The 22,950-nt window shown below is 43.1% G+C and overlaps 1 protein-coding gene across 1 annotated transcript; it reads left to right on the top strand.

Annotated features, from left to right (window-relative positions):
- The first annotated feature begins 5,383 nt into the window (after positions 1-5,383).
- On the top strand, positions 5,384-7,099 carry LOC134043756 (inositol 1,4,5-trisphosphate receptor-interacting protein-like 1). The gene has a single exon (XM_062492489.1). It carries the CDS (start codon positions 5,384-5,386, stop codon positions 7,097-7,099), a length of 1,716 nt encoding a protein of 571 aa, XP_062348473.1.
- The last annotated feature ends 15,851 nt before the right edge of the window (positions 7,100-22,950 follow it).

Genomic DNA, 22,950 nt, shown 5'->3' with positions numbered 1-22,950 from the left:
CTGATGGATGGTTGGGAAGTTTCATGTCTGCGTCCCTTAGAAGAAAGGGCTCGGTGGCCAGCAGGCTGAGCATGGTGTGCTTTAATGCCAGCTCTGAGGTCCTAGCTTGTGCTGCTTCTGCTGGTGCAGAGCCTGAGACTTTGCTGGAGCCCAGCTGCATATAAGCTGTCACATAAATGCTCAGGACAATAGCCACTGGGGAAATGCTGGCAGGCAGACAGTACTTCCAAAGAGATTTTTAAAATGGCTTGGTAATCAAGTGTATCAAAATCAATCAGCAAACAACCTCACTGAGCATCCTGGAAAATTCTGTGACTTCTCACTGCCTTGTTCCTTGTGACGTTATTCCTACAAAACTGGGTATGAAATGCTGCCAGCACTGGTGGTAATACGTGGGTGGAAGTGACCGCACAGCTCTGAGGGCAGAAGAATAAAGGTCTCTCAGAGGTGACTGTGTGTGAGGAGAGGTGGAATGTGTGCCAGGCAGGCAGTGCCTTCCCTCCTACCTCCTCTACCGAGAGGAGGCCTTGATACTGTCCAAAAATGGCGCTTTCTCTGGCCCGTGGGTGTTCCTTTTCCAAGACTCCCACCACTGACTTTGCTGTGAATTCAGTAGGAGTTAAACCAAATTAGAGCACGTTGGAAAATCCTTTTCAAAATATATAGTCTGCCATCGTGGGGTTGCTGCATGGATGTCTTCCAGAGCAGCTCCTAGACCAAGCAGGACTGTCCCAGAGTGCTTGTGAGAGTGACAGACTCCACCCATGGGACACAAATGGAAGGCAGGGTGGGAGGAGTGTGGGCACTTGGGTGCTGACCTGTTACGGGGAGAGCCGTGGTCCCAGGCCTGGGAGGTGATCCCAGCTCCTCCTCCTCCCTACAGCTTTGCTCTGGAACAAAATCTATCACAAAGTTGGTGGTTCCAGAAAAATCCATTTGTTGCTGACTTGGAGCCAGTCCAATCAAGAAATGCTCCTTTGCAATCCTAGTAGCAGAATGAAAATGCTCCCTCTGGTTTTGCTCCTAAGCTATTTTGGATTCACTGCAGATAATTGTGCTGACTGTTCAGTGGCAGCTTCTCTGCACACTTAGCCATATTTGCATGTAGCAAAGAATATTGGACCATGAATGAGGATATTTCCTTAGTACTTCCCAATATCTCTGATTTCCTCTCATCCAAGCACTGAAGCAAATCCCGTATGAGTGATTTAAGAACCGATTGTCTATTCGGGAGCTGAAGCAATCAGATTATGGAAAACCTGCTTGCATTATCTTTGGAGAAATAGCTGTAGATAACCAGTAGTTTCCAAACACAGGGTTTGGTTTTTAACTGATTGATAATCAGACATGGCAAAATCCATCAGCAAATAGCCTTAACTAGTGTACTGGAAAATTAGCTAATAGCTGGAGGTATGCTCCTCTCTGAAATTATTCTTTCTGTGATTTGACAGCTGCAGTAATCCAATTGCAGTGACTTTAATTTCATATTTATCTGTCTGTGAGGATGTGTTTTAATACTTGATGTCTTCTAATGAAGATTATTTATTAATGGAAAAAAAAAAAGGAGGGTGTTTTGCAAAATAGATTGATTTTATAGCAAGCAAAGCCAGGGTGAGGCGCTCCTCATGCCATGTGCTGGAAGCACGGGTGGCCAAAGGTGATCTCCACAGGAAAACATCTCACCACATACCCGTGGCAGGGGCAGGCACTGCCCCTCCAGAGGGAAAGGGACTTTGGGGAGATGCTGCTGCATAACCTGTTTTTCAGATTTATTTAGGCCCTGTTACTTTTCATTTTATAATGCTGTTTCTCAGCTCTCTGTAGCTTCGACAGTGTGTATGGAGGGGATGTGTGTGTGCTCATCTGCCTTTCTGCATGCGAAAATCTATATAAAATTGCTTTTCCAGGTGCCCAAATGAGCATAATGACTAAATGGTGAATAATCCAGTAAATGAGACATTTCAGGAATCATTTTATGGTATGAGAAGCTGAAAATCTGAACAAACACATGCTGAATTAAAGAACTTTCCATGAGGGTGGGGGTCTCTGAGAAATACTATAGTTAGTTGCAAATCTGCATTTCTCTGTGATTCCAAATCAAGGCAGAGCTCTCCTTTAATTTGCAAAGGAAAAGGAAAAAAACACTGATGTAAAGCAGCACCTCTGGCAGAGCTGCTCTGTGCTAAACACTTGGAGGATGGCTCTACTTGGGTAGAGTTTCCTACCTGGTAGTGATGGGGTGGCTGTGCACTGGGACATGAGACCACTTTATGAAGACTATTTTTCTTTAACACAGTGGTCATCCTTCCAGCCTTTTTCTGTTTTCCAGATTCCAGTGTCTGCGCATGATCTCTATAATTCCTAATAGAAATATTCAGGCTTATTGCTTTCATTACTTTTATTTTCCTTTTCAAAGGATACTCCACTGCCTTGCAATTTAAACAAAGAAACAAACAAAAAGAGATGTGGAGCTGCCAACCTTTCTTTCCCACTCAGATTCTAATGTCATTATCAGTTATTTGTATGCAATTTTAAACTTTTTTTTTCTGGGCTTTGGTTTTCCCTGCCTTTAAACTTTGCACTTAATCCTACACCATGTTAATAAAGACATTAAAATGCAGAATCTGTCTGGAGATCTTTGCATGTTGCCTGGGTTTGCCTTGTGCTTCCCTCTCTGATGCTCTGGAGAGGCTGGGGCAGGGGAAGAGAGAAAAGTGGGGATGTGAAAGAGGCATCTCTGACATTACTGCTCTTGCAAACTTCTCCCAGAGCTTTTGTGGGCCTGAAGAGAGACAGGTGCATTCTTCATGCCACTGTCAGTATTTTTAAGGAGGAACCATCCTGAAGCAAAGGGTTCCATCCCTCTGCTTTCATCCTGGCTGATAACAATATGACAATATAGGTGCTAGAACATGATGAGGAGACGTGAGGACGACTTGAGAATTTCTGCCTTTATTTTTAAGTGACAATCCTTGTGTAATGCTACATAAAATAATTTGATGGAAGGACTCAGTTGCTTTGCTATCCTTATTGGGCATAGGGTGAACCTCAGGTGCTGCAGTTGAGCCCCGGAGCTGTGCATGGAAGGGTCTTGGTGGGACCACAGAAACCCAAGCAGTCGCTGTCTGGGGTTCATCTTCCAGGGGGGTGAACCCTGGCCTGTGGAACTGCTGACATGGCATGGTGGAGGAGACATCCCACAGCTTCAGCTGAGTGTCACCACAAGTGCTGCACTTGATAGGGATGTCCCACGCTGGCTGATTCTGTCTTCATTCCAGCTTTGCAAAACTCCTAAGATGCTGTTAACTGCACTAAGATTTTGCCATCAGTTTGTGATTTGGGTCAGCAAAAGTTGTTTTGACAAGATTTGGCTGTATTTTAGACCTGAAATTACTCATAGGGCAGGAATGTCTGTTATTATTGCTTTTCAAAAAGTATCTTCCTTCTGCTGAAAGAGGCTCTGCCACTTCTCCCTCCTCAAGCTGAATGAGAGAGAAGATTCAGCTGCAAGAGTTTTGCACTTTATTACCCAGGAAGGACACTTATAATTTAATGCAGCGACTGCCTATTTAAAGATTCCTAAAGGTACTGACAGCCTTGACATGGGCTCTGTATTCAGGAGGGTTTCTCCAAGAACCAAATATGTAGTTAAAACATTATTCACCCATGTCAGCCAGAAGTTGCCAAAGCAGGATAGGGTGGTCTTTTATTTCTTCTGTTTTGGTTCCTGTCCTATAGGAATATTTCCACTGCACTTAAGACAGAGATTTCTGACTGTATTTCCTGACCTCTTTGCCATGAGAACAAAATTATGTCAGGGCTGATATTCCTTCCTTCTTCCAAGCTGTAGTCAATTAAAATAGGCAAAGACCTCTTCCAACGAAGCAGTCATTTTGGGAGGGAAATGTATATTCAGGTGACTTTCTTTGCCCCATGCTGACCACGCACAGAGGACAGTGCGGAACACATGATGGCCATGAAAATGCGTAGGGCAGGAGTGTAGATCTGCCTGAGAATAGAAAGGCTCTACTCAGGGGTGTGGCCAGGTGTAATTGATGGGTCAAGTCCACTCGTATGAGATAGAAGGCAAAATGCTGGATCCTGCCTTTTGGTCTCTACTGCCACCTGCAGTGCAACAGGCTGGGGAAGAGGGGCTGGAAATGGGCAAGAAGCCAATGGCATCCCAGCTTCTGTCAGAGCCAGTGAGGCCAGCAGACGCAGGGCAGTGATTGTCCTCTCCCCCAGGGTAGCGGTGAGGCTGTACCTCAAATCCTGTATTCCGTTTTTGTCCCCTCACATCAAGAAAGATATGGAGGTGCTTGAGCGTGTGCACAGAAGAGAAATGGAGCTGGGGAATAGTCTGGAGCACGAGTCTGAGGAAGAAGGGGTGAGGGAGGTGGGGGTGTTTAGCACAGAGAAAAAGCGCCTCTGGGGGGACCTTCTGATTCTCTAGAGCTCCCTGAAGGGAGGTTGCAGGCCGGTCAGGGTCATGATATTCTCCTGGGGAACAAACAAGATGAGCAGAATAAATTACCACAAGTTGCTCCACAGGAGCTTTAGATTGGATCTCTAGGAAATCCTCTGTCAAGGAAAAGGATATCAAGCTTGGGAACAGGCTGCTCCGGGAAATGGCTGAGTCACCACCCTCAGAGAGGTTTCAAAGTCATGCGGATGTGGCGCTGGGGCACCCGGCTGATTGGTGGAGTAGGCAGTGTTAAGCTTGCCATTGGGCTGTGTGATCCGCAGGGTCTTTTCCAAACTCAGTGACTCAGAGACTTGACCGTGGCTCAGTGTGGAGGCACGGCTTACACTCAGTGATCGTTAAGGGTGCCTTCCAACATGGATATCGATGAGATTGCCAATGCAAGGCAGCTGACCAAGGGAAGTTCTTTGAAGAGGATTTACTCTGGCTGCCTTAACCAGTACACCAGGGCCACTCTGACTGGCTGAATTGGGCTGGGGACAAAGGGCGGGGCTAGCCCAGCTGTGGTGTACTGTGACATGTGTGACATCCTCGCAGACATGTCACAATGGGGGCAGCTATAAAAGGCCCCAGCAGGCAACGCTGGCCCTGTATTGCTTGGGCAAGCAGTGAGTACACACGTGGCAAGGAGGCTGGGCTGGGGACATGGGCTGGGGACATGGGCTGGGAAAGAAACGCTGCCGCCGGAGCTGGGTTCTCCCCCTGTGTGCAGGGACAGCCCCTGGTGCTGCTCCTGCTGCTGCTGCTGCGGCAGTGGGACAGGCATTGCTGCTTGCCACCTGTGTTGGGCCCTGTCCTTCCTGCCCCCAGAGCCCTGGCACTGGCGTCCCTGCTGTCCCCAGAGCCAGCTGCCTCCCTTCCAGCACCACTCAAAGCTTTCTTTCCTTCCTCCCGCAGACCATGGGTGCCTGGGTATTGTGGTTCTTGCTCTTGCAAAATGTAATCCAGTACCCACATCCCGTGGGTGATGGTTTGGATGAGGTGACACGGCTGCGAATGGAGATGCGTGCCAAGTTCCTGGAAGAGGAGAAAATTCGGCTGGAGCAGGAGATGGAGCAGCTGGCCTTGAAGCAGGGTGTCAGGGCCTGGGGAGACCTTCTCTTGCAGCTCTGGCACCTCTGGGCTGTTGCTGGGCTCCTGCTGCTTCTCTTGGCCCTGTGCTATATGTGGAGGAAAAGGGGCCTGAGGAGAGAGGAGGAGGAAGAAGCAAATGGTGGTGGAAATGAAGAGGAGGTCCGAATTGTGGATCCTCATGAAGGAGATGTTGGAAATGAAGGAGAAGATGATGACAACAATGGTGTGAATGAGGCGGAAAACATCAATGATGATGGCAATGCACAGGAAGTCGACAACGTTGCAGCAAATGAAGAAGGTGCTGCTGGAAATGCAGCAAATGAAGAAGGTGCTGCTGGAAATGTAGCTGGCAATGAGGTTGCAAACGTAGGAAACGACAACCATTTTGGCAATGAAGACGAGGAGTATGATCATGCTGATATCATTGGAAGAATGGTAATGGATCGCATCCAGTGGCCTGTGCAGGACCTGCTGAGAGGATGCCAGTGGACGACTGTCCTGATGGAGAGTTTTGCAAGCTACTTTCGACGCGTCTTGTCCAACAGCTTCTACCCAGTCCTGCAAGAAGCCATTGGGGTGGGCAGTGCCTTTGAAGGTTGGAGTCCCCGTGAGCAGGACGTTGTGTACCAGGTGCTGGTACCTATGACTGCTCCGCGAGGGCACAGCTTTCACCTGGAGCTGGACACTGCAGGGCAGAATCAAGTGAGGAACTTCCGCGTCCGCGTGCAGCAGGAGTGCACGTGTGGCAGGGCGCAGCGGGATAAGGACATGCTGTGCTTCCTGCACCACCCGGAGGAGCAGCTGCGGAGCTCCCAGGACCCCAGCCTCCTTCACACACTGTGCACCGACTCGTACCTCGACGTGCACAAAACTGCCCGCTGGTTCTACCAGCTGGTGAGAGCAGTGTGGCCGGCTTTGCTTCAGTCCCACAACTGGCATTTAGTGCTGCTGCCCTCCAGACGCTCCTGCCAGTTCAAGGTGACCAACGGCAGAGAAAGCTTCCGCATTGAGATACTCTTCGGGGTGCGGCAAGGCGACTCCGACATCTTTGTAAGCAGTGAGCTCAGGGAAGCCTGCACTTCAAGAACAATCTGGCCGGAGAGCTACGCCGTAGCAGAGGTGAAGTTCTTCAAGTACATCGCCAGGCGGGTGCCCCCTGACAGCTTGCACCTCAAATGCCTGCAGTTCTTCACCCGTCTGCAGCTGGGCTTAGGCTTTTCCACCTACACCATGAAGACCATTGTCATGCACCTCCTGTGCATCATCCCCGTATCACGTTGGCGCAGGAGAGACTTTGTGGCGCGACTGCTGGACATCAGCGAGAGCCTGCGCACATGTGTGGAAGTCAGACGCCTCAACCACTTCATTTTGGGCAACCGGAGGCTTCCTGAGGGGATCAGTTTGCCCCTGGATATCCAAATGGCCACATCATACAACCTCTTCTATGACCTGGAGTTGGATCCCATTGCCCACTCACAGGCCATGAGTCAGTATGTGGATCTGCACCGGTGGCTCAAACGGATCCTTAACAATGAGCAGTGAAAGAGGTTCTCCTGCAGAGAGCTGTGCTTGTGGGGCTCGCACCTGGTGTCAGAAAACAACCTGCCTGTCTGTGGGAGAAGAGGGCAGAATGTGGGATACAGAGAGGGAAAGACAAACGCTGTGTAGCAACATTGTGCCAGCAGCAGCAGCACTATCATGTCAACAGTCTCCCCAGCACTGCATCCAGAGATGAGCAGGTTGGCTACAGAGATCAAGGAACTCGTGAGAGGAAATAGTGTTTTTCCTTTTCCTGCTGTCTGGGCTCTGTGTGAAGAATCTACAGCCTGGGGAGAAGTTGACACAGACCTGAGTGTGCAGGACATGGAGAAGGCACTGCTCAATCGGCTGTGGCAATTGCTGCCATACCTTTCCTCTAGAGCAAAATGCACTTGGGGAGTCACAGCTGATGTAGCTGAAGAGGCCGTGGCCAGGGGACATGTGAGAGAGAGTCCCATTACCAGCAGGACTGGGACTGCCCCCACCTCTCTCTCAGAGTCCACTTTCCCTCACGGAACTTCAGCTGCTGCAAAGATGGTGATCTCAGAATCCCAGACGAGGGAATGTTTGAAAGGACCACCGGTGGGATCATCTGGTCCAGGGCTGCTCCAGGAGGTCTTCCTGTTGTGCATTGCAAGGGATTGTCTTCAGTTGGTTCTTGTCTCTCTCTGTTGAGGGAGAGTCCACAGTCTCTGGGCACTGCCCGGAATCAGTCAATGGACGGTGTTTCTGCTTGTCCCCAAAAAGGAAACATTTAGGTCAACGTTTTACCAACTCTGTTGTAGCTTACCTGATATTAGTATCTGTAATACAGTAGATTAGAACCTTTATTTTTATGTCATGTATATGTGTGTATGTATATATATATATTTATATATATATATATAATATTCATATTTCATTCTCTAAAGCTTCTCAGTGACGATATACAATACTAGAATAGACTAGAGCAGTACAATATTTTTATATGTATAATATCAATTATATAAAATATTTACTCATTATATCATGAAAAAAATTATTATTGAATTATAAGTAATTATGTTTAAAGTGTTCACTGTGGCACATAGTGTCACTATCTTTTGTATTTATATCTGGAAAGATTTTCATAAAGTAGATGTATTTATAACATGCATAATGTATAGATATATTCCATATATGGTATGTATTTTTATGTGCAAGTAAATCCATAGATTGTGTCTGTCTGTTGGGGACAGATAATTAGTCTGTATAGTTATTGATTTTATTTGTGACAAACCAGAAACTGCTTTGCTCTTGGTCCAATAAAGTACGATATTCCAGAATTGGGTTGTGCAAGACTTTATTTATCTCAACAGACTTATGGTTTTTGTCAACCTCATAAGTTGTGAGTATGGGCTTGTGAACAGAATTGCTACAAGACAGTGCTTTACAGTGGCTTATTATTTTACTCATTTATATTCTGGATTTTTTTTTTAGTTTTGTTAGTGCGATAGGTAAATAAATGCCTTCTGTAGGGAGAAATCACCCTGACAGGGAGGCTGAAATGTGCCTGGAATGACAATCCCCTATTATGTCTGAGCTAATCATGGTGCTTTATCAAATTTCTCATCCAAAGAAATATTTTCTTCAGTATCTGAAACAGGCCTCTGTGCTGACTGAGTGCAGCGTTAGCAGAGGCAAAGTAAAAGGGATACAGACTTAACTAAAGCCAGTTCTGCCTGTTTGATCTTGTTTTCTCTGGTGCTCAGCGTCTGAAATGAAAAAGGTATAATAAAAAGTATTCTTCAAAACTTATTCACTCTCAAGGGCATAGGCACTGAGTCCATCCAGTTTCTTTCCTAATTTTCAGCAAAATAGTGAAAAAGTGTCCAAAGTACATCTGTTTCCTTAGCTTGTAAACAGATGAACCTAAAGGCCTTCCAAAAGGTGTTAGCAATTGGAATTGCTACTTCTGAATATTTTGAGATTTTCCAGGTAACATAAGAAACTGTTTACATTTAGTTTAATTTTTGTTCATCTGTTGGTTTCTAAATTCCACATAACTTGAATAACAGTGAGAGGCATTGTTGGCATTCAACAAATGATTGCTTCCTCTTACTGCAGGACTACCTCTCCATCTCCAAAAGGACTCCCTTCTGACTAGATTTAGGCAGAAACATGTGCTAAAGCACAGCTTTGGATGCCTCAAACACTTCACTCCCATGCTGGGGAACCCTTCCAGCTTGCTGGCGTATGCTCAGTTGTAATCCAGGGAAATCACTGCAACAGCCAAAGGCATATTTCGATGATGATGCCTTATGCCTGAATGAGGACAATCCTTTGGAGTGCTCTCTGAATCTGCTGTCTTATGGAACTGAATATTTATAAATGTGCCACAGAAATAATATCTTGATTATCAGAAATAATATCTCTCTTTTCCGGCTCACTTCTGCTTTAAAATGGCTGGGAAGGAGGAATGAAATGTTTGCATGCTGACAAATATCATTACAATCTAACTCCAACCTGGGAGCCCCAGGCTTTTCTCCCACTAAATTCTCAGGATCTCTTCAGTGTTGTAATGACTGGCACTTGTGGTCAGTGTGGCTGCCATTCTGTGAGTCCTGACAGCCATCAAGATGACCCCATTCCTAATCTAGAAACTGGGGTGAACAGGACCCTGAATCCGTGGCATGCCCTTTATGCAATTTGTGTGTGAACAAACATGGATTTTAAATATTTATTTATATATTTATAAATACATTTTTATTTATAAATATGTATTTGTATTTTACCACACACACATATATATGCATACAAATACTTTAGATTGGTATCTTCTATATAAAATCAAGGTCAATTTTTCCCCCCCTGATTAGTAATTGTGAAAGCAGTGAAATTTTGGAACAGGTGGAGCATGTTGAGTTATGGAGGTTCAAAGACAGGCAATGATATTCAACTTGGTAGGAAGGCAAGAGTTTTTTAACTTCAGCTTTTAGAGTTGTAACTAGCTGTTCTTTCCCTGCCTGCCTTCACACTGAGTCTGTGGTTGCCTGAGGCATAGAAGAAAGTCTGAGTATCAGAAACCTGTGCTGCAGGATGAGGAGGATCCTGTGATGGAGACATCAAGATATAATGCCTTCTCCTTTTGCAATTTTGCTGAAAATTGATAATTTTTTTTAACATCCTGGCAGTTTCTCATTTAACTTTTCCCCATAAAAACTCATCAATTGCTTCATAATCAAACTAGCCAAGGCCCTTTATTAGAAATAGCAGTGTTCATAAGGAAGCTGCAACTAATCAGAGAGAACAACGTATGCACCAAAGTAGGTTTAAAACTAAAAACTCCTAAATCTTCAAGGTCAGGGAATGCTATTGTTTAGAAAGCTTGCTGAGTAAACATGCTGGCTTTTGCATACAAACTACAGAAACCTGTCACCATCATGTCAGCATTTTTCCACTTTTTATAAAATGTGTGGATTCTGGCCTTTTGCATGGCAAAACTCTTTGAAAGAGTTTGATGTTCATGAGTTCTGAAATGAAACTTGCTGATTTCTTAGTGTGAAATTATACTTTCATTTAAAAACTGAGTAAGTATTAAAGGCATTTAAAAGGTCTCTAAATTAGTTATACTGCTATAAAATTAAACAGTTTTTTTTTCCTATCTGAAAGAAATGGTGCAGTTTGACTGGTAATTCATTTTTTATTGTTGAAAAATTTTGTAGAGCTTTTTTTTTTTTTGTTAAACCAAGCAATCCAATGTATAGAAAACCTAGCTCTGACCACTAAGTGGCAACAATAGTAATAACAAAAATGCACAAATAGCTTTCCTTGCCCATGTGCGTTCCTATCTGATCCCTGGTCCTGTAAAACCAGCTTTTCAGTGGTGATCACTAATTACGTCCTCACCTGAGGCTCAGGTATCTGGACTTGCAGATACACTGAGCACAACTGGAACCAAGCTAAGCTGTGTGTGCATTCAATTTTGATGTGTTCACTGGGCAGAGGCTATTTACTTAAGAACAGGTACTGTACCATTGGCAATAATGTCATAGAGGCCCTGTGTGAAAAGCTAATTGCTCTGGTTTCAGAAGAAATGTGAGCAGCAGGCAGTAAAGAGAGATGGGATCAGAGGAAGCAGAAGGAGGAAGGCTGTCCATGAGGGATGTCCTGTATGCAGAGTCCTTCTGAGGCACCCCATGGAAAACCTGCCTGTGATCAGATATTTAAAAAATGTGTCTTCGTGTATGTGTGCAAAAGAAATTAATTCAGATCCCCCTCTATGCCTTCATTTTACCCATCCTGGCTTCTGGCTGCCTGCTGCTCTGCCTTTGATATGCTCCAACTTTTACGATATCTGTGTGTGTTACCTGAAGTTGAAGGAAAGAAAATCAAACTGTAGAATCACAGAATTAGCTGAGATGGAAGGGATCCACAAGGATCATTGAGTACTCCTGGCCCTGCACAGACACCCCAACCATTCCACCCTGCGCATCCCTGAGAGCATTGTCCAAACACTCCTGGAGCTCTGGCAGCCTTGGGGCTGTGACCATTCCCTGGGGAGCCTGGGCAGCGCCCGACACCCTCTGGGGGAAGAACCTTTTCCCTGATATCCACCCTAACCCTCCCTGACCCAGCTCCAGCCGTTCCCTGGGTCCTGTCCTGGTTACACAGAGCAGGGATCAGAACTGCCCCTCTGCTTCCCTCATGAAGGTGTTGAAGAGCACAGTGAGCTCTGCCCTCAGTCTCCTCCAGCTGAACAGACCAAGTGCCCTCAGCTGCACCTCACATGGCCTCCACTCCAGACCCTTCACCATGCCCATGGCCTCCTTTGGATACTCTCTAACAGTTCAATGTCTTTTTTACATCATGGTGCCCAAAGCTGCCCCAGAACTCGAGGTGAGGGCACCCCAGTGCAGAGCAGAGCAAGACAATCCCCTTCCCGCTGACTGTCTTCGTTCTTATCTAGCTCAACCCAGTCTGCAGATCCCAGACTTCAGATTCGGGACATACACAGCCTGGCTGTCCTCCGCCAACAGGCGTGAAGCCTTCCCAAGGTGGGAACACACTTGGTGGCACCAAGCAGATGGTGAGTTTGTTGGCACTTCAGCCCTGGCAACTCTGCCAGACAAAATGAGGCTGAGGCTTTGGTGATTTTTCAGTTCTCATGTTTTAACTCTTCTGCTGATGGCAAAAACAATATGGGATCATGAAAAGCACCTACTGCCCTCTTCAAGCTGCCACCCTCACACGGAAAGTAGCAGCTTTTCAAAAAGATTAGCGGAGAAAAACACATTCCTGTTCACAAGCCCACATTTTCTGAAGCAAGTAAATTATCCTGTCTGAAGGTTTTAATCTGAAAAAAGCACAATCTTCTGTAAAGAAGACATCTAACACCCATCTACATGGCTAAACTGAGGCATGGTTCTGAAAGCAACCACAAGCAGGGCTCTGTGCAGGCAATATTGAGCAATTTCAATAATTGTTGGTATTATCAGCCCTGCCTCCAAAAGAATTGAATACATTATGTGAGATTACAGAACAGCACTGTTATTCAGCTGCTGCTGAGACATGGGAAGAGACTAGTGTTATTATGCATTTAAATTATGGGGCAGGAAGATTAATGATGTGCAAATTAGCTTCATTCTATTACGAGTAATTTTTGCTTTCATTAGCCACTATCATCACCCAATGCCAACATTGCCTTACATTTACGATGTTCAGATGGTATATTAAATGCCAAATTATATATTGACTCACCTAATTTTCCATGCTGAAAGGCATTGAGTACAGAGAGAGTTTTTGCTTCTGTGGACCTCTGCTGCCCCTTTGTCAACTATTGCTATCAGAAAACATTCACAATGTGCAGCTTGCTTTAAATTGCAGGGCTTTGGGACCATCTATTTTTCTTTAGTTTTTCAATTAGAGACAAAGTATTAACTCAGTCTGCAGGTTGCTCTGCCTTCTTGGTAATGCTCACTATATCATTATCATATCATAATATTCTGTTTGCTGTATTCCTCATGGCAAAGCGATTATTTTCCTGGGGGATTGTTAAAAGGATTTACTGCTTTGACTGTCACAATGCAATATTTCTTCCACCAGGCACTTTTTACCTTGTAATGCATCTATGAAGTGTCAGCAGTCACCTCCTTCACTCTCTGGTCATGTTTTCTGTGGCAAGCACATTCTCTCATTAATCTCACTGTTAAACAATTTTTTTTTCTTTTAATATCATGGCAGATAATGTGGCAGACATGTACAAAGTTTGAAAATTCCTTAGTTTTTTATTCTAACTTCTTGTTGTAAAGAAGCGTCTTGCTATTTGAAAATAATAATTAATTTCACTGGGACTACATAGGCACAAGGACAACTCAACCCATTTGAGGTTAGCAGCATCTGCTTCCTTATGCTATCAGGTTTTAAAACAAATGAAAAGAGTTAGCTGATGCATATCCTGCATGCCATAAGAGAAAAGAGAATGCTTGAGATGTTAGTGTGCTTTTTCTCAGCTCTGCTATTTTGCCCTGTCCATTTTTCTACCCTGTGGCCAGAATTACCTGAGTGCTGGCAGTGGGTGAGTCCCTCTTAGCCCCAGCTTACTCAGGATGCTGTGCCTGCTGCACAGTGTCTCTCCTCACCTCTGGAGCTGATGAATTCTCCTCATGGAGAATTCCATGATGGATCTCTGGATTTCCTTTGCCTCTGTTCCTTCTGATCCAACATATTTCGCACAAAACGTGTGTGCAGCTTCTTGGCCCTGACTGGGTTTGTCCCTACACTTCTTGTCCCCGCCTGCCCTCCCTTTGTGTCAGGAGCTGCTGGTCTTGGGGATGAGACTGTGCCTCGCCAGAATAAATAACACAATTTGAGAAATGGATTTGTAAAGGATTCTCAAAGCTTGACTAAAAGCTCACACAGTCTTGTACATGCAAACTCTGAGATGAGGTGTGATGACTTAGGCTATAGAATAGAGAAGACATTGTTGAGAGAGAGACTGAACTACAAACAAGTTTCAAATTATGGCCTTGCAAAAAGAGCAGATATTTTGAAGAATTAGAACTGTGAAAGATTAATTGTAGCAAGACCATGTGGGGCAAAATAATAGGTGATGAGAATAATAGGTGTTAGAAGGATTAGTACCATTGTGTGGCAAAAGCTAACAGACTTAAAAACTTGTATAAGGTATTGTGACCAAAAAATAAGTTGGCTTCTGATAGAATGGCACAGAGTTTTACATCTCTTATGTTTCACCCTTCAATGAGACTAATAATGGAATAAAATCTTTAAAAACCCACCTCTCAGTTGCTCCATCTCTGTAGAGCTCGGATTTTCCAATAACACCCCAGGGAGCACAGGGGCATGGAACAACATGGGTGCTCTGTCCCTCAGTCCACCCTCGGACTGGGACACTGCACTGGTTTGGTGGCGTTCAAAATGTCAGAGTTGCAGCACAGATGAGAGTGTGTACACATCAGAGCTCAGGAATTCTGTCAGGACTCAAAGCATGAAGATGCTGAGCTAAAACGTGCCAGGTCTTCTGTAGTTTAAGGTAATGACTTTTAAAAGACTCTGACCAAGTTTAAAGGCCTTCTTCAACCCAGCCGTCTGTGGGTAGTGCAGCTTTTAAAAAGACTCTGACTTATCTAAAAGTCACACTTCTTAAGAGAACAAAGGAGAAGAATAACATCTCCTGGTGTTCTTTTATGCATTAGATGTAAGACTATCATTAAGGCAGGAAAGTGTTTGCTCAGGGAAATATGGCACATATTTAAGGCAATCTTTTAATGAAAATGGTTTTAGGCTGTGAACAGTCCAGGAGTATCTACCTGAAACACTGAATCAGAAGTGATAGTGAACTTAATACTTCAAAAAAATGACTTGGATTTAATACTTAATTTTAACTTTATGGAATGTAATAAATTCTATTTTATTGCCCTGGCTATAGTAAGTTCTATACTAGGATTTTGCTAAATGATCTGCTAAAGAAGGAATTATTTTCCATTCATAAGATGTGCTACTGCCAGAAGTTTTAGAAATCCTCTTCCACTAATGTTTATGCCCTCATGGGGGTAGCTTGGTTATAGTTGAGTTAAAATCTCATTTACAATGTGCTGTGACGATCTGAACTACCCACTGTTTCTCAGTGTATGTTTTACCCAAAGAACGGTTTGCTGCAACTGTTTGTATGGTAGGAGAGGGTGTGGGGTGATGGCTGAAAATGTGCGTAACCTCTGAATTTAAGAGCAAAGAGTGTAATATCTTTAGTAATAACATCTTGTAGTTGCTGGCAAAAAATCAAATCAAAACTCTCAACATGCATATTTCCTTTACTCACGTGCTGGACAAACTTTTTCTCCTTTGGTTTTCACCAAAGGCTGGATGTGAGCGCTACTGTGGATGTGTCATACTGTCTATTAATCTGAAGGAAGCAGAAGATGTCTGCCAGTCAGGAGTTATAATTCAGTACTTGTAGAATTTAATTTCTATTTCTTCTTTAAGTTCAGTCAGTGTTTAAAGGTCCTGCAGGCCGCATGGTGATACATGACATTCCCTTCATCAATGGAACTCTTGTTGTCAGAGCTGTCATGTTAGTAATGGAAACTCATTTTTTGTTACTGCTGCTTGTTTCTTTGGGGCCTGAGGGACCAAACCAATTGAAGAAAGTAAGTTACATTATATATTTATGAGTTTTAGCTGCAGCCTAATTATGAGTGTATATACGGTAGATTTAGTTTAACAAGTACTACAGTCTCTAAAAAGAAATTGAGTGGGCATCAGATTACAAACTTTATCTAGCAGTGCTGATACCCAAAATCTGGACTATTGGGCAGAATAGAGAGAAAACAGATTGTGGTGGTCAGAGACAGGTTTGCTATTTTGGACAGTGTTAGGATGGGCCTCAGTCCTGTACATTGGTATTTTTAAGGTAACTTTTAAAATGTGTCCAATAAAGAAAAGTCCAGAGTGAACCCAGGCTGCCAGGCCTGAGGGCTTCCTAAGGGTAAGTGATATTTTTTTAATATACAGATTACTGAGAGGGAAACAATAGATGGCACCTGGTGCTAGTCAGGCTTGTAGGATGTAAAGTCCAAAATTTGCCACTTCAGCAGTCGTCTGGAGAAACCAAGCAGCTTCTCTTAAGCTAGGGTAAATTACTGAGATAATGTTTTTATGTAATGTTTGAATTAGCTTTGATATATATATCAATGGTTTTGTCAGCTTCTGAAGGAACAGCGTCAGTTCTTATGAAGTATTTTTGGCAGTTGCTTTGTCATGTTATGATTTTTTAACTTCTAATCTGTGACCTTATTTCTACCTACACTGCTGGAATCCCGTGCTATTTGTTTGAGTAAGGGTGAGTATACTCTTAGCAGAATTGATACCTGCTGAATTTATAAATCAAGGAGGGTAAAATAGAGTCATAATTTGAAATAATCCTGTATGAAAGAGCAGTGAGAGCACCAGCCCCTGGCCTGGAACCTTTGTACCATCCTGCCTGGGTCAGAGCTGGAGATTCATGGATGCACAAACACATGAAAAAAATGCTCTAACTTGTCATAGGGAAGGGTTTGATTTTGACTAAAATATTCTTCCTTTGGTGAAGTGATGGTGATACTCTGCATAAGAGAGTGTAATTGCTATGGGTTTGGAGCAGAGCCTCCTATTAAGGATTTGCTCCCTCTGTTGAGATCTGGGTACTGCCAGAGGGTGTGTCTGTGGTTCCTCCTCAGAAGTATAAAAAGACCCTAAGCTGTATCTCATGGCTTCTACATGACTAATGCTTTAATACCATGTAAATCTGCATTAATGAATATATCTGCACTCCCCCCACCACTATACATTCAGACATCATGCAGGATAAACAAGCCAAATACACTTATTATCATTGTAATTTTGACCATATTGTAGAAATGTCAAAATATTAGCTGGGAAAATTAATTCCTACAATTTACCATATGGTTTTCCTGAAATGAAATCAAGGGTATCACTCATCTCCCTTCAAGTCCTCCCACAACATTTCTAGGGAAATATTTTCCAAAAAAATTTGTTTGAAACACCCTCATGCATTTCTCTGGTAGGAAGTCAGAAAACAGTTGTATTTCTATATCCCTTTCCTACTTTCCTTCCTAGCGGAAGGTCAGATAGGAAGAAGGATGCCTGGGTTGGAGGTAGTACCTCATCATTGGCTGGATGATGGCCTCAGACACCTAAATGCATTTCATGAACCATAATACTCAATTTTATGCTGTTGTAGCATTAGGAACTACCTGCTTCTTTCAAGGCTTTGTTCCAGGACTTGGAGAGCTGAAGGCGATGGGGATCAAAACAGGGTTTCTGCCCCCCTCCAGGGTTTGGTTTGTGTCTGGAGGCTATATGTTGGAGAGGCGATGGATGCTTTTTCCTCCCAGTTAGGGGCATGAATGGGAGTTTCAGGTGTGAGGTGTTTCTCTGCCTTCCACTGGCACAAACCGCTGCGCACACCCACGCCTGGGACCGTGGGAATAAACAGCTCCTGCCACTGCACTGCTATGCAGCCTGATGGGGTACTGAAAAAAAGAGCTGGGTCTCATTACTTTTTCATACAGAAGCCCTTGGCAGTTCTTAGAGAGCATTTTTCTCAGAGTACATAATTTCCTTTTGGGTCAAATCACAGACCCTTTTAAAACTGTGTATGCATTTGTTTTTTTTTTTTTTCTGTGCAAATATCACAGCTATTTCAAAGTCCTGAAGGTGTCATAAGCGTGGATTTTTCTGTGTGTGCCCATCATTTACTGTGAGGAGTCAGTATTTTGAGAGGCAGTGCTTTGGATAATGCATTAACATATTACAATATTTAAAATTATTGCAGGGTTTATGCATGATTTAGACAATATTAGTTGCAGGGGACACTTAGTACATAACCCTTATTAAATCTGGCACAACTGAACATGTTCTATGGCAGCAGCATTGCCACATCTGCAAGCACAGGAGAGTCCCTGTGAGGGGAACAACATGGTGCCAGCTCCATGACAATTCTCTAGCAGATGCTTGCTTGCTTGAGCAGTGAGCAGAGACAGGGCTCTCACTGATGCTGAAAGGCTTTTTTTGTGTCCCTGAGCTGCCCTGTTTTTAGACGTCTATGATATCAAGGGTCTCTTAACAGCTGGGGGTCCTCATGTGTAGGAGGCTTTCCTGGTGCATGCATGTTTTTATGACTAAGGCACTAGAGCTGTGCAGTAAACTTATCCACGGGGTCATTTCAATGAAAACAAAATAAATGACTGGAATATCTTTCAGGAAGCACTTCATCACCCTGCTCTCCTGAATTATTTTTATCCTCATCTGTATGTAAGCACAGCTGAAAATAGGGTGCTGCGTGGAGGCTTGCTGTGAGCATCAGAGCAGTCCTAATTGTTCCAGGTAAAAGGAAAAGACTGAAGGCTAGTTTGGGGAATGTAGTGTGAGATGTGAATCAAGTTGTATCCAAGCAGGAAACTGGTGGAATCTCACACCTGTGAAGTGCAGATCTCGGCCACTGTCAAACTGAATTTACCGGGACCCGAAGCAAAATCATATAAATGAGTGATTTTTATATTCGTACCCAATTTCTATTCAGTGTGAGTACAGTCTTTGTGCCTCTAGATTCCCTTAATATCCATTACTATTACACAGCACCATGCACCTGCTCTTCTGCCCCTGAGAATGAAATGTCTGTCCATTTTCCCACAGAACTTTAAAAAAAACCTGCTTTTGGTGGTTGCAAGCAACAGGAGCTTTGGGCTGTCTCCTCTTAAAACAGGGCTAATGTTGAAAGTAGCATGTCTAATTTTTCCCACTTTTTGTGTTTCTTCTTGCAGTGTTTTCAAGCCACCTTTTAACTTTTCTGTGAGCGAGTGGTAAGTTAAAGGGTCCAGTGCTGCCATACTGGGTTGACAAACTGGAAGGCAGTAAGCTGCAGGTCCATGCAGTTTTCGAATTAATGACACTTAATTTCAAGTACTGGAAGAAGAGAGTAAAGAATGTCAACCTTCTACTGCTTCTCTGCCTTTTCATGCTTTTACTTCTCTGCTGTAGCTCTGAAACTTTGCCTCCAGAAATAAGGTCTTGTTTTCACTGGAGAGACAAGCAATGATAAGGAAAGTCTAATCAAAACTAAACCACTGCTCATTTCTGAATGCAAATCATGGCAAAAAAAGCATGTGGGCAAATTTTTAAATACAATGCTTTGTTTTTAATGACCAGTCAAGTGCAGGGGATGAAAAATTACTGATTCAAATAGTATTTTGTTGGATATTTTCTACTCAGTGCACACAGGAACATCATCTGCTGCTACAGGTTTCACTGTACTGCAGTTCCTCCAAGGTTTCCTGTGTCCAAGGACTCTTGGACATGGATTTTCTCTTTTCCTTTCTCCCATATTTGTAACAAGTGATACAGATCTTAATTCCTGAAGGAAGATATTTACGCAAAATTTAGTGATACCACCTGAGGTATTTCTTCTGAGGAATTTTCTTGAGAAGTGTTGAAAGGTCCCTGAGAACAGGTGGCTGAAGAATTAAGAACTCAAATTCCAAACTAATTGGAGCTAATCAACTGATTGTGTGTCTGATCAGCACAAATTACCTGAACCTGTGATTTTCATGGTTCACAAAATTATTTATCTCAAAGGAATGCTTTGCACTTGAAAAAAAATATGTTCATTCCTTTCCAAAGCCATTACAGTTCATTGGCAAAATTGTTCAGTGGAGTCAGTGGCTGCTCAAAGTCCTTGTACAATCCTTGAGCAATGTTGTGTAATTTCACTGTTGGGGAGGAACCCCCAGGCTGCAAAGAGGTCTTAAATATCAGTGCTCAGATGAAAGGGGGAGGGCAAATGTGAGTGTGCTCCTGTGGTGTTTTCCTAGAGAGAATAGGAACAGGGAGGCAAGAAGGGGTTTTGAAAGAAAATATGCTAGTTTGGCTTCATTTGCTGATTCTGTTGTTATTTAGCATCTCCTTTAGTGGTATAGCCAGAAAAACTAAAAATGCATTATTGGAATTGCCTCTGACACAAAGCCCGGGAGCATTTCTCCATCAGGAAGGAAAAGAGCTATTTGTGCTGCTAGAGCAGTAATGCAAAAAGTAACAGGTGTTTGTGGCCTGGCTGAAAATTCTGAAGTATTCAGGTGCCAGAAAAATAAGATTTTCAAGTAAACCTTGTTTAAGGGTAGTGGAGGAAAGACTGTTCTTGAGGCAGAGGTTGTAGAGCTACAAAACTATTTCTACCATTGCCTGGTAGGTAGAGCCTTGATGATTCTGGAAACACTCCCAGCATTTTCATGTTGTCTCAGCTCCATGTGTGCACACTGCACTTTGGAGAAGAAATGCAGGTAGGAAAGCTGGATTTTCCTTTGCAGGCCTGTGACAGAGTAAGCCAAGAATAAATAATATATTTAGGGAATGTAGCTGTTGAATTCTCTCTCAAGCATGTCTAAATTATTGTATTCTGAGATGTGTTATTAGCCGGGTTAGTATCGTGTTTTGCCAGAGGGGCAAAGGCATGGCCAAATACTGAAATGATATGTGAAAATTCATAAAATCATCTTTCAAAGAATGTGTGATATCATGAAATCCCAATGATTTCTCAGTGAAACAGTTTATCAAAGTTTTAAACAGCAAAGCAGTGTCATATCTGTCCCCACCCCCCCATCTGCACTGAAGAGCATTATTGTTCTTGTCACATTCCTAAAGCAGTCCAGAAGCTCACTCTCCAGTGCTCTGCATCAAATGAATTTGTTCATCAGGGAAAGCTTTTTAATGAGGTGAGTCTGGCATCATCACTACTACTGATAAAAAGAGGAGGAATTTTTGTCACGTATTTATTTACCAGTCATCATCTTTTATCAACTCCATGTCATTAACAGGAAAAGTGTTAAGCTCCTATTGCTCCTAATGCCTTCCAGAGGTACTGAGACCTACAGGACTCAAAGCATTAATGTCAAATATCTCTCTCTGCTTGTTTAAATAAGGATAGAAATTAACAGAGATGTTATATTGATTTGAAGATTAAAGAGCCAATAGAAAAGCCTGGGTGAGCTGACTTGTTGAAAGTGAGAAGGGAAAAGAAGAAAGAAAAATATTTAAGGTAAAATTTGTTTTATTATTTCTTCTCCAAATTTCTTATGGACCACAGGGGGCCATTGCAGAGATGGAATCTATTCCTCTTTGTAATGATAGCAGCTATGTGCCAAATAGTGGAGAAACCACTCTGAAGTTGCCGTACTGGACAGGTCTGAGGAAGAAAAAAGGTGCATGTGTGTTGCTCAGCTCAGGGACTCTCTGAACTTCTCCCTGAACTTCTGTTCAGGTGGGACAGAAATGTCTGAAAATTGAACTGCAGTTTTTGGATGTTTTGTCACGTAGCACAGAGTCTTGTTTGAAGACTCTTGAAAATGTTAACTCCAGGGGGCTGGTTCTGAATGTCCTGGAGCTTTGCTTCCCTGGCTACAAACTTAGATGATTTATTTATTCTTTCCTATATTTAGACTTTAACAAGGAATATTTTTAACTTTGTGGATTGCTGTGATTGCTGCACTGAGACCCTGATTGAAGCTGTGATATCTACATGCCATTGTGCTCCAATGCTGTAATAATTCCAGAGAATTATGGGAGTGATGAGGGGGAATTTCTATATGCTCAGTATGGAAAGGAAACTGATTTTGGGGGAAAAAAAGACATTGAAATGTTCAAGATGCTGAATGCTGTGTGCTAATTTTTAAACCAGACCATCTTGTTCAACAATCAGGCAGATTTAACAACCAAAAATGCAATCCACCAAATCTCTTACATGTGGAAGGACCCCACAGACTGGTTCTTTGTGTCAATTAATTTCAGCATTTGAATACCTTATTTAAGACAGGAACTTCCCCCTGAAGGACTAAACAGCTGATTATGGTATTAAAACTAGTTGCATCTAGTTAGAAAGAAAATATTCAAAAGGTGTGGGGAGGGGGAAGAAAAGAAGTAATAAAAAGATAACCATTGGCTTCTCTGAGCTAGAGACATGAACTCTAAAAATAAAATAACTAGGAAAGGTAGAAGACATTCAAATGTTTGTCAAGATCTCTGGTTTTCAGCTTGGTAGTGGTGCACCACTGCTACTATATGGTCTCCACAAAAGGATGTTTTACTCAACTCCCTTAACAGCCTGACCTTCCTGTATTTTTCCTCTAATCTGTGACATAAATTCTTGTGTTAGGACTTTTTAGCTCTTTTTCTGAATGCAGAGTGTCACTATGTGTCAATTTTTCTCTTTCACAAGGAGATTATATAGGGACTACAGCTATTAGGACTTTCTGCTCAGCTAAGCTTTCTAAATCTATGACTTTCATTACATTTTTATCTGACTTCTGTATTTTTTCAGCCTTAATAGGACAGCCTAAATGCATGCCACCATTTTACAACATTAGCCGATAGGCTATTCTTAATGATGGTCTCAGCACTACTTTATTTTTTTTTCTGAGCTGTATCTGCAGTTTGTGGCCATGTTTTAGTTTAAATAGGACATTATTCTAATGTGGATGTATTGTTTAAAGTATAACAAGGATGTCTGAATATGCCTTGAGCCCTCCTAAGGAGCACAGATTTTAAAGCTACTGAGAAAACAATTTCACGAATTTTCTGCAAGAAAAAAAGAAACCCTCAGTAATTAAGCTTGAAACAGAGGTTTTGTGTGAGTGTGAAGCACAGTCTGACCTATAGGTGCCCCCACGTGGGCTGGGTGCCTCCTCTGGGTTGTTGTCACTGTGACCAAGAAGGGACAAATCCTGGTAACCACCCAGCCTTTTGGAGATGAGAGGGAGCACAAAGCCTTCACTCCCACAGGGCCTTTGCAGAGTCCTGAGAGGGGAAAAAAAGACCTAGTTCTTGTGTTA

The sequence above is a fragment of the Cinclus cinclus genome, chromosome 4, assembly GCF_963662255.1.
Source record: "Cinclus cinclus chromosome 4, bCinCin1.1, whole genome shotgun sequence".
Lineage (NCBI taxonomy): Eukaryota > Metazoa > Chordata > Aves > Passeriformes > Cinclidae > Cinclus > Cinclus cinclus.
The sequence above is the reverse complement of the archived record's forward strand: the minus strand, read 5'-3'. Positions and strand labels throughout refer to the sequence as shown.